General features: G+C 37.5%; 3 protein-coding genes across 3 annotated transcripts; all 3 read right to left on the minus strand.

The window, feature by feature from the left end:
* Nucleotides 1–308: 308 nt before the first annotated feature.
* On the minus strand, nucleotides 309–2,338 carry spict (magnesium transporter spict). Its single transcript, XM_014354440.2, has 4 exons — nucleotides 1,910–2,338; nucleotides 1,476–1,598; nucleotides 1,256–1,398; nucleotides 309–1,190 (listed from the first exon to the last, which is right to left on the minus strand). Exons 1-4 carry the CDS (start codon nucleotides 2,022–2,024, stop codon nucleotides 465–467), a joined length of 1,107 nt encoding a protein of 368 aa, XP_014209926.1. The 5' UTR covers nucleotides 2,025–2,338; the 3' UTR covers nucleotides 309–464.
* Nucleotides 2,339–3,312: 974 nt separating this feature from the next.
* On the minus strand, nucleotides 3,313–5,165 carry LOC149375992 (RNA exonuclease 1 homolog). The gene is made up of 5 exons (XM_089588828.1): nucleotides 4,803–5,165; nucleotides 4,078–4,372; nucleotides 3,815–3,977; nucleotides 3,482–3,741; nucleotides 3,313–3,401 (listed from the first exon to the last, which is right to left on the minus strand). The coding sequence occupies exons 1-5, from the start codon at nucleotides 5,163–5,165 to the stop codon at nucleotides 3,313–3,315; spliced, it is 1,170 nt and encodes a 389-aa protein (XP_089444954.1).
* Nucleotides 5,166–7,852: 2,687 nt separating this feature from the next.
* On the minus strand, nucleotides 7,853–9,705 carry LOC149375993 (RNA exonuclease 1 homolog). Its single transcript, XM_089588836.1, has 5 exons — nucleotides 9,343–9,705; nucleotides 8,618–8,912; nucleotides 8,355–8,517; nucleotides 8,022–8,281; nucleotides 7,853–7,941 (listed from the first exon to the last, which is right to left on the minus strand). The coding sequence occupies exons 1-5, from the start codon at nucleotides 9,703–9,705 to the stop codon at nucleotides 7,853–7,855; spliced, it is 1,170 nt and encodes a 389-aa protein (XP_089444962.1).
* Between the last annotated feature and the right edge of the window lie 902 nt (nucleotides 9,706–10,607).

Below are 10,607 nucleotides of genomic sequence, written 5' to 3' on the forward strand. Positions count from 1 at the left end.
ATTAATATGTGAACATATTTATGTTAAATCATGAGCCAGAGGAACAATTAAAGACACTTATCGAATAATTAAAAAATAATGTATTTAGCAACAATGCGAAAAATATTTGTACATACTTGATTTCATTTTATATTTTTTCAAACAATCTCAATGAGTTATAAAATATACAGCAAGAATCGCAATAGTCAATTCCGTCCTTTTTAACTGGAAACAACAGTCTTATACAAATTTCATTTTTATATACATATAAATATAAATGATGAATACATTTTATCTCATGTGTATATTATACATTTGTATACATTGCGGTAAAAAATGCGTAGACTTTAAATAGCCGGAATATATGTATATATATATTTATCGAATTGACTAGAATATACGTATGTGATAAAACTTTTTTAAAAAAATTGTCAGCAGCAGCTTAGACATGTAATAAGCTTGTAAGCTTTTTAGTCGGTAAACCGTCACATAGAACGAGTGATACTACTGCCGTAGTTACGTTCCACATCATATCGGATTTGTCCGCGCTCATCTAATGAATCAATACTCTTCCTTGAGCTGTTGAGAGATGAAATTTCTTTTTTCGGTCTAAATATTTGCCGTACGTCGCTGTAACTAACGTCCAAGTCTTTAAAGGCATTCAATAAGAATATGGCAATGATAATAGTCATAAATCCACACAGGCAGCCTAGAACATCTTCAAAACTCATTTTTGACCATTCTTTGAATAAAATGGCTGACGCTATTATCACAAATGTTGTAAAAAATACGTAGTAGATTGGAGTAACAATGCTGGTGTTGAACAAATCTAGAGATTTGTTGAGATAATTCATCTGCAGCATGATAAAGAAAACAAGAGAAAACAGAAGAGCCCAAGTCAACCAGTTACCCATTTCATTTTTTCCGTCGATGGATTCCCTTAACGATATTCCAATGCCTTTGCAGCACATAACCGTCAAGGAGCCACATGATGAACACAATAAGATGTACACTATGATATTATTTTTGCCATAACGCGGACCAAAGTAAAAAATTATCGATATGCACGCTGTTAATACACAAAGAGTATAAATTATGAATGAAAAATCTTGCATCTTTGCAGCCAAATTTTCCATAGTGGAGATTTCCTCCTCTTTTGGTGAGTGTATAACTAAAACAGTCGAGCCCAGCATACATAAAAAACAGCCGATCTACAAGACAAGTGAACTTTGTATTTTAAAATAATTCAAACCTTTTGGAAGGTGCGTGTAGGTACCTTTCCAAGTAAATTTAAATGTTCATTGAGAAACTTTGATGCCAAAATAGCTGATACCAAAACACTCAGTGCGCCAAGTGGTGTGACAAGAGTTGCAGGTGAAAATGCATAAGCTGCAAAATTAGCTGCCTCACCGATTCCCACTGTTAAAAGAAGTACAAAATTGTTATTAAACCACATTACACATTTCTATGTGAGAAATAATGGAAATAAAACGTACTTGACAATAAGCCAGCCCACCACACCAGCTCTCTTAAATAACCAAAACCACCTGCACCAGCCCTGAGGCCTCCATATTTTTGTAATTTGATCAATGCCTTCTTTTTAATGATAAAACTTGCACCTAAAAAAAATCGTTTTTAGTATTTTTTGACATTAATTTCCGTGCACCTAAACTGTAGAGTTTGTGTTTAAACACTCTTGCAATGATAAAGTCTCTAAATCAGCACATTGCTGTCACTTTTGCACTCAAATAAAAGTACACACAAACTTGTTCAAAGCATTTTGTAACACTATATGTATTTTTATAGGATAGAAAGCAAACATTACAAAGATGAAGCATCAAGGTGATTGTTACAACAATTAAATAACTATTAAGACACAAAAAACTCATCACACATTATATTTTTGTACCAAATGTAAGTAAGAACAAACCAATAAAGGCACTCGAAGCAATGGCTAAGCTTAAGCCTAGATAAAAGTCCGTAGGCTTGGCCATTTCGCCGTTGTTATTCATGTAATCCGTAGACTCTTCATCCCACGAATCCATACTGTATACCTTCACTCTCTCACTTGAGTCAATGTAAGTTTTATTTTACTTTATTTTTTTTTTTTTTTACACTTAACGCTCTCTGTATGATGCTTTGTTTTATTTTTGTACGAGATGAACACAACCTCTATCCATATCATATACGTCAATCACTGGTTTACTTGAATAGGTGAATAGGAGGTGACGAAAAATACAATTAATGTGTTCCACAGTTTTTTTCTAGATTTCATGATAACGCCTACTTAAAACGGTCCTATATCTATACCGTTATCATTGTTATCTTTACGAATTCGTAAAATTTTAGTCGTCACGTCGTCAGCTCGTCTGCTTGTGGAAATCGACAGAGCAGGAGAGAAGGCTTGCAGAGCGTCTGCATCATTGTCATAAATATATATATATTTACACATAAAAATAATATTGCATATTATTATTACCTACGGTAACACAATAAGATAAAACTAAAAATATTTTCAAAAAATTATAAAGTTATAGATAACTTGATAAAATTATTTTAAAGTAAAAAGAAATTATTATAGGATATCTAATATTAAGAAGAGTTTCAAGGAATAAAAAAAATTGGCAGTATTGGCTAATCATATGGTTTTATGTGTTCAATAAAAATTATAAATATTGGATTATTTAATTCACCAATAAACTTCTTGGCTTATAAAACTTCATGAATTTATAAAGTTCCAAGAATATCATTGCATCTATTGAAGTTAGTTATTTTTCACAAGATATAAATTAAATAAAAGTCTTTTATACATTGGAATGAAACAAGAAGGTGCATGAAAATTTAAAAATAATAAGAAACTATAATTAGGATTCATAAGATATGTATTTTATTCGTCAAATACTTACATTTACATGGTTCTTATTTCTACGATTGTCATTGTGTTGTATCGATGGTTGTAATCACAAACGGGGATTTGTTAAAACCGTACAACATTCATCACAAAAGTTTGTTCAAAATACATTCATGTTATTTTTGTTACCCTAGAGTATAAAAATATTTCCTTTTCACAGTCAATACATCTTTGGGCAAACAAAAAATCAACCAGGTAAGTATAAGATATCACTTTTTTTTAGACCGACTAGAGGTATAACAGTCTAGATTACATGACAGTAATGTTGCCAATTTTTATATAAAAAATCTCGTTGAGTATTTACATAAACATTTTTTGAGAAGTTATTCATGTGTATATTATCACAGTATGGTACGAAATTTTTATATCACATTTGGGCAGTACACTACAGTAGATGTAAATCTATCAAAAAATGTTTCACTTTACTGGAGATCATTTTCTTCTTCTTTGACCTTCAAAAGAACGAGCTCCATACAAGTTATGGCATCTGCTTTGCTGTCGTGACCACCAACTGAGACATTAAAAATTATGAAATAAGCGATGGAATAAAAAGAAATGTTCTTGCATGATAATATCCACAGCAATATTTACCGTCGTTTTGAATGATCTTCTGGAGATATTCGGAAGATAGACTTTTTAGTGCCCGTTTGAAAGGTGGTCCGCTTTCGTGTGGGTACATAACGCTCGTATCTACTACGGTATTGTGGATCAATTTCAGTGCCTTTAAATCACTTTCGAGACTGTGGCCTATCAGTATAGTCTTGGAGGATATTAGAGCAAGAAGAGACGCCTGCACATCGAGTAACGTCGTCGTCACATCTTTCATGTCAGATTCGGAAATGCCGGAAAATCTAAAAAAAGAAAAAGATTAATATCGTGCACGTTACTCTTTTTTCCGAGAGATTAATGTGGTTAAACAATCACCTGGTGTTATAATCGACGATGGGATTCGAGGGTTTAACGAAAGTTTCATAGACAACTTGAAATTGTTTGTTGATAACGGTAACGCGCGTCAACTCCAGGCCTTGCGTCGTGAAGCACATTTCACAGTCGAGCGAGAACACCCCTTGTTCCTCGGCACTGACGTCTTAAAAAAAAAAAAAAAAAAAAAAACTCAAATAAATCCACTGATCTGATTTTCGTCGCAAACATTGTTCAATTAAAAAAAAAAAAAAAAAAATGTGAACCTTTATCGACAGTTGCCACGTAGCCCCGGAGGTTGTCCGCGTCCACGATATGTGAAACGTGACATGGAGCTTCACAGCATCCGTTGGACCAACTACTTTGATCACAGCACAAGTACTTGCTCTGTCCACTAGTTGTGTATTTTCTCGCGTAATGATAAACGCAGTTCTCTCTGTCCACAACAATGCCGTGCTCATCAACCATGTACGGCTTGCGACAACGAGAGCAGTAACGCTGATTCGGCACTACAGGAGTCAATTGGCCTCTAGGATACTTTGTGTACAACGTCGCTCGACCCTTAGAAATATAAAAAAAAAAAAAAACTTCCTTGTAGCCATCTTAACACAAGTCGATTTTTCTTACTCATGCGTAGGGTGCAAAGTTCAACTGTTGCTTCGCGGCAAAGTGCGGCCCGAAAGCGTAAACCGACGGTTGCGCTTTGTGCTCTATATATAGGTATATAAGGAAAGTCCTCCCGAGCGCAGTGATTTCCCGGTGCACAATTTTACTTGTTGCCGTCGCCGAGGAAACAAAGTACTATGCGCGACAAAGTACACTATGCGACGTACTCTGGGTCGGGCAGTTTAGCGGCCGCGAGCGACCCGTGGGGGCCCGAACTCGCGCGACGTTGACAGAAAGAAGCGTTCTTTGGTCGAGTTGGGCTGCCGCGGGTCGCATGACTCAGGACAAACCTAACGCACCACAAATAATAATTAAAGACACTTACTTTTGTACCGTCCGGGTGTGGCAGCGGATAGCCGTTGTCCTTCAACTGTTGCTCCGATAAAATCCACTTGGCCAACTTCTGGTACAAGGCGAAGCTGTCAAAATTATCCACACATGGCGTGTCTACGGCGGTGGTGTGCTCGAATTCCACCTCGGAATCCTGGATCTGCTCCATCTCGTAGAACACGGCTAACTCAAGTTTTTGCTCAGCTTCCTTACGTAGTCTGTGCAGCGTCGCGAAAACCCGGTTCATGTACGTGCCGATGGTCTGGCACCCCGTCACGCACAGCAACTCTTCGTTCATCGCCCTCGTAGCCGCGGCTACGTGGTCCGAGTGGATCTGGGAGCAGACTTTCAGGATCATGTCCACGTATACCTGGCGCTGATCCAGTGAGAAATTCATCACGAATGTAGTGCAACTTTGGTCAAACTATGTTTGCGGTATGTCTAAAGCAATTTGGAGACGGGTTAGCTTATTGCGTTCACTTTAACTAAAGTGATAAACAGTAAATATAAAATCTAAAAAACTGACCTTGGGTATGCACTGGAGTGTGGATCTTGAATATCAAAGTGCGGCACAAAATGCGGCACTGTGCAGGAGTAGCCAGTTAGATGTCTGTACTATTCAAAGGTGGAGAAACGACTGTGGTGCGGACGAGCCGGTGTCCTGCTACCTTCCACACATATACATAATCCATTTGTTATCTATCCCCCTACCAGTGGTGTTCTTGAAAAATAAGCTCATGCGCTTTTCGAGACCCAAGTACCTACACATGTATATTTTCACTTTGTCATTATGGAAAATGAAGCGTAAGAGAAAGTTGCGCCGGTACGGCACAGAGCACCGCTCCAAAGTTTCCAGTGACTCACAAATTTGTCCTCAACGCCGTTTTACTTAAAGATAAACCTACAGTCTTCCGCAAATATGATTTCCTTGATTCCCAATTAACCCTGTGTACGCTACTTACTTATTAGTCAAAAATGTACAACTTTTGCAGGAGAGAAGGCTTACTGGCTTACAGAGCGTCTGCATCATTGTCATAAATGTATATATATATATATATATAAATAATATTGCATATTATTGTTACCTACGGTAACACAATAAGATAAAACTAAAAATATTTTCAAAAAATTATAAAGTTATAGATAACTTGATAAAATTATTTTAAAGTAAAAAAAAATTATTAAAGGATATTTAATATTAAAAAGAGTTTCAAGGAATAAAAAAAATTGGCAGTATTGGCTAATCATATTGTTCACGAGGGAAGGGGTTTTATGCTGCTTCTAATCCAGTTTAGTCGTGTAGAGGTGGAAGTGGTTTACGGCGGAAAATAAATGTAACGCAAATGTGCAATAAAAATATTTACAATATATTTACAGTGCTTAAATTATGAAAATGTGCTCAAGTGAAGGCAAGCGAAGAGAAGCTTTCTCTGCCGCCGCGGCGCGCTAACTAACTTACTATGCTCGCAGAGCAATATTTATAAAGACAAAAGTTAAAGTAAAAACTTCTAGTACATTGATAAATAAAGGTACAAGAGTAAAGGTAAAACGGTCTCTAGGGCATTGCAAATTTACGCGATGATAAAGGCGTATGATCGGAAAATTACTTTAACTTTAATATAAGAATAACGAACGAGACGCAATTTAAATTTAGAAAAGGTTTGTTACGGCGTAAATCCTTTTTTTTTGTTAAAGCGACGTTTCATGTGAGCATTTCAAAAATGGTTAAACACAACGTAGGGAAAATCAACTTATAATTACGGCCGCTGCGCCTATTCGAGGTGAGTTGCCCATTCGTACACATGAGACATTAAGGCGCTCCCTCCTTTTTTGTGTTGGCACTAAGCTTCTCATCTTGAGCCAGTCTTCTCGTAGCGCTGAGAGAGAGAGCACGCGTAGCGCTCTCTGCCTCTCACGAGTTTGCCACTTTGCATCGTGCTGTTGCAACCTGATCCGCCACTGGCGTTTCGTATTTGTTTAATATCAGGCTTGTTGGCCTTTATAAATGATTGGTAGCCATAGGCTTAATAGTTGCTTAAATAGCGATCACATCTGTTATAACTCGCTTATTTATGGGGCCCCGACACGTGCTTCTATGCATGCGTAATCTTGTATTAATTTATCTTGTTATACTCGCGCGTATGTAAACTTTGAAGTGTTTAATCTGTGTAACTTAATAAACTAGAATACTGTCATTTACAACAAGTTTTTCTTTATGTGTAAAATTATTCTTTTTTATAAGTTCATGTGCAACATACTGACAAGGTTCTCAAGCCTCAGAGAGGCTTTGAAAGATAAGACTCTCTGATTGTACAGGTTTGTCGGCAAATATTTAGGTACAAAACTAAACACATATGGTTTTATGTGTTCAATAAAAATTATAAATATTGGATTATTTAATTCACCAATAAACTTCTTGGCTTATAAAACTTCATGAATTTATAAAGTTCCAAGAATATCATTGCATCTATTGAAGTTAGTTATTTTTCACAAGATATAAATTAAATAAAAGTCTTTTATACATTAGAATGAAACAAGAAGGTGCATGAAAATTTAAAAATAATAAGAAACTATAATTAGGATTCATAAGATATGTATTTTATTCGTCAAATACTTACATTTACATGGTTCTTATTTCTACGATTGTCATTGTGTTGTATCGATGGTTGTAATCACAAACGGGGATTTGTTAAAACCGTACAACATTCATCACAAAAGTTTGTTCAAAATACATTCATGTTATTTTTGTTACCCTAGAGTATAAAAATATTTCCTTTTCACAGTCAATACATCTTTGGGCAAACAAAAAATCAACCAGGTAAGTATAAGATATCACTTTTTTTTAGACCGACTAGAGGTATAACAGTCTAGATTACATGACAGTTATGTTGCCAATTTTTATATAAAAAATCTCGTTGAGTATTTACATAAACATTTTTTGAGAAGTTATTCATGTGTATATTATCACAGTATGGTACGAAATTTTTATATCACATTTGGGCAGTACACTACAGTAGATGTAAATCTATCAAAAAATGTTTCACTTTACTGGAGATCATTTTCTTCTTCTTTGACCTTCAAAAGAACGAGCTCCATACAAGTTATGGCATCTGCTTTGCTGTCGTGACCACCAACTGAGACATTAAAAATTATGAAATAAGCGATGGAATAAAAAGAAATGTTCTTGCATGATAATATCCACAGCAATATTTACCGTCGTTTTGAATAATCTTCTGGAGATATTCGGAAGATAGACTTTTTAGTGCCCGTTTGAAAGGTGGTCCGCTTTCGTGTGGGTACATAACACTCGTATCTACTACGGTATTGTGGATCAATTTCAGTGCCTTTAAATCACTTTCGAGACTGTGGCCTATCAGTATAGTCTTGGAGGATATTAGAGCAAGAAGAGACGCCTGCACATCGAGTAACGTCGTCGTCACATCTTTCATGTCAGATTCGGAAATGCCGGAAAATCTAAAAAAAGAAAAAGATTAATATCGTGCACGTTACTCTTTTTTCCGAGAGATTAATGTGGTTAAACAATCACCTGGTGTTATAATCGACGATGGGATTCGAGGGTTTAACGAAAGTTTCATAGACAACTTGAAATTGTTTGTTGATGACGGTAACGCGCGTCAACTCCAGGCCTTGCGTCGTGAAGCACATTTCACAGTCGAGCGAGAACACCCCTTGTTCCTCGGCACTGACGTCTTAAAAAAAAAAAAAAAAAAAAAAACTCAAATAAATCCACTGATCTGATTTTCGTCGCAAACATTGTTCAATTAAAAAAAAAAAAAAAAAAATGTGAACCTTTATCGACAGTTGCCACGTAGCCCCGGAGGTTGTCCGCGTCCACGATATGTGAAACGTGACATGGAGCTTCACAGCATCCGTTGGACCAACTACTTTGATCACAGCACAAGTACTTGCTCTGTCCACTAGTTGTGTATTTTCTCGCGTAATGATAAACGCAGTTCTCTCTGTCCACAACAATGCCGTGCTCATCAACCATGTACGGCTTGCGACAACGAGAGCAGTAACGCTGATTCGGCACTACAGGAGTCAATTGGCCTCTAGGATACTTTGTGTACAACGTCGCTCGACCCTTAGAAATATAAAAAAAAAAAAAAACTTCCTTGTAGCCATCTTAACACAAGTCGATTTTTCTTACTCATGCGTAGGGTGCAAAGTTCAACTGTTGCTTCGCGGCAAAGTGCGGCCCGAAAGCGTAAACCGACGGTTGCGCTTTGTGCTCTATATATAGGTATATAAGGAAAGTCCTCCCGAGCGCAGTGATTTCCCGGTGCACAATTTTACTTGTTGCCGTCGCCGAGGAAACAAAGTACTATGCGCGACAAAGTACACTATGTGACGTACTCTGGGTCGGGCAGTTTAGCGGCCGCGAGCGACCCGTGGGGGCCCGAACTCGCGCGACGTTGACAGAAAGAAGCGTTCTTTGGTCGAGTTGGGCTGCCGCGGGTCGCATGACTCAGGACAAACCTAACGCACCACAAATAATAATTAAAGACACTTACTTTTGTACCGTCCGGGTGTGGCAGCGGATAGCCGTTGTCCTTCAACTGTTGCTCCGATAAAATCCACTTGGCCAACTTCTGGTACAAGGCGAAGCTGTCAAAATTATCCACACATGGCGTGTCTACGGCGGTGGTGTGCTCGAATTCCACCTCGGAATCCTGGATCTGCTCCATCTCGTAGAACACGGCTAACTCAAGTTTTTGCTCAGCTTCCTTACGTAGTCTGTGCAGCGTCGCGAAAACCCGGTTCATGTACGTGCCGATGGTCTGGCACCCCGTCACGCACAGCAACTCTTCGTTCATCGCCCTCGTAGCCGCGGCTACGTGGTCCGAGTGGATCTGGGAGCAGACTTCCAGGATCATGTCCACGTATACTTGGCGCTGATCCAGTGAGAAATTCATCACGAATGTAGTGCAACTTTGGTCAAACTATGTTTGCGGTATGTCTAAAGCAATTTGGAGACGGGTTAGCTTATTGCGTTCACTTTAACTAAAGTGATAAACAGTAAATATAAAATCTAAAAAACTGACCTTGGGTATGCACTGGAGTGTGGATCTTGAATATCAAAGTGCGGCACAAAATGCGGCACTGTGCAGGAGTAGCCAGTTAGATGTCTGTACTATTCAAAGGTGGAGAAACGACTGTGGTGCGGACGAGCCGGTGTCCTGCTACCTTCCACACATATACATAATCCATTTGTTATCTATCCCCCTACCAGTGGTGTTCTTGAAAAATAAGCTCATGCGCTTTTCGAGACCCAAGTACCTACACATGTATATTTTCACTTTGTCATTATGGAAAATGAAGCGTAAGAGAAAGTTGCGCCGGTACGGCACAGAGCACCGCTCCAAAGTTTCCAGTGACTCACAAATTTGTCCTCAACGCCGTTTTACTTAAAGATAAACCTACAGTCTTCCGCAAATATGATTTCCTTGATTCCCAATTAACCCTGTGTACGCTACTTACTTATTAGTCAAAAATGTACAACTTTTGCAGGAGAGAAGGCTTACTGGCTTACAGAGCGTCTGCATCATTGTCATAAATGTATATATATATATATATATAAATAATATTGCATATTATTGTTACCTACGGTAACACAATAAGATAAAACTAAAAATATTTTCAAAAAATTATAAAGTTATAGATAACTTGATAAAATTATTTTAAAGTAAAAAAAAATTATTAAAGGATATTTAATATTAAAAAGAGTTTCAAGGAATAAAAAAAATTGGCAGTATTGGCTAATCATATTGTTCACGAG

This window comes from Copidosoma floridanum, unplaced genomic scaffold (genome assembly GCF_036245765.1).
Source record: "Copidosoma floridanum isolate Cflo_tuat_1 unplaced genomic scaffold, Cflo_Japanese_pri ptg000001l, whole genome shotgun sequence".
In the NCBI taxonomy this organism is placed as follows: domain Eukaryota; kingdom Metazoa; phylum Arthropoda; class Insecta; order Hymenoptera; family Encyrtidae; genus Copidosoma; species Copidosoma floridanum.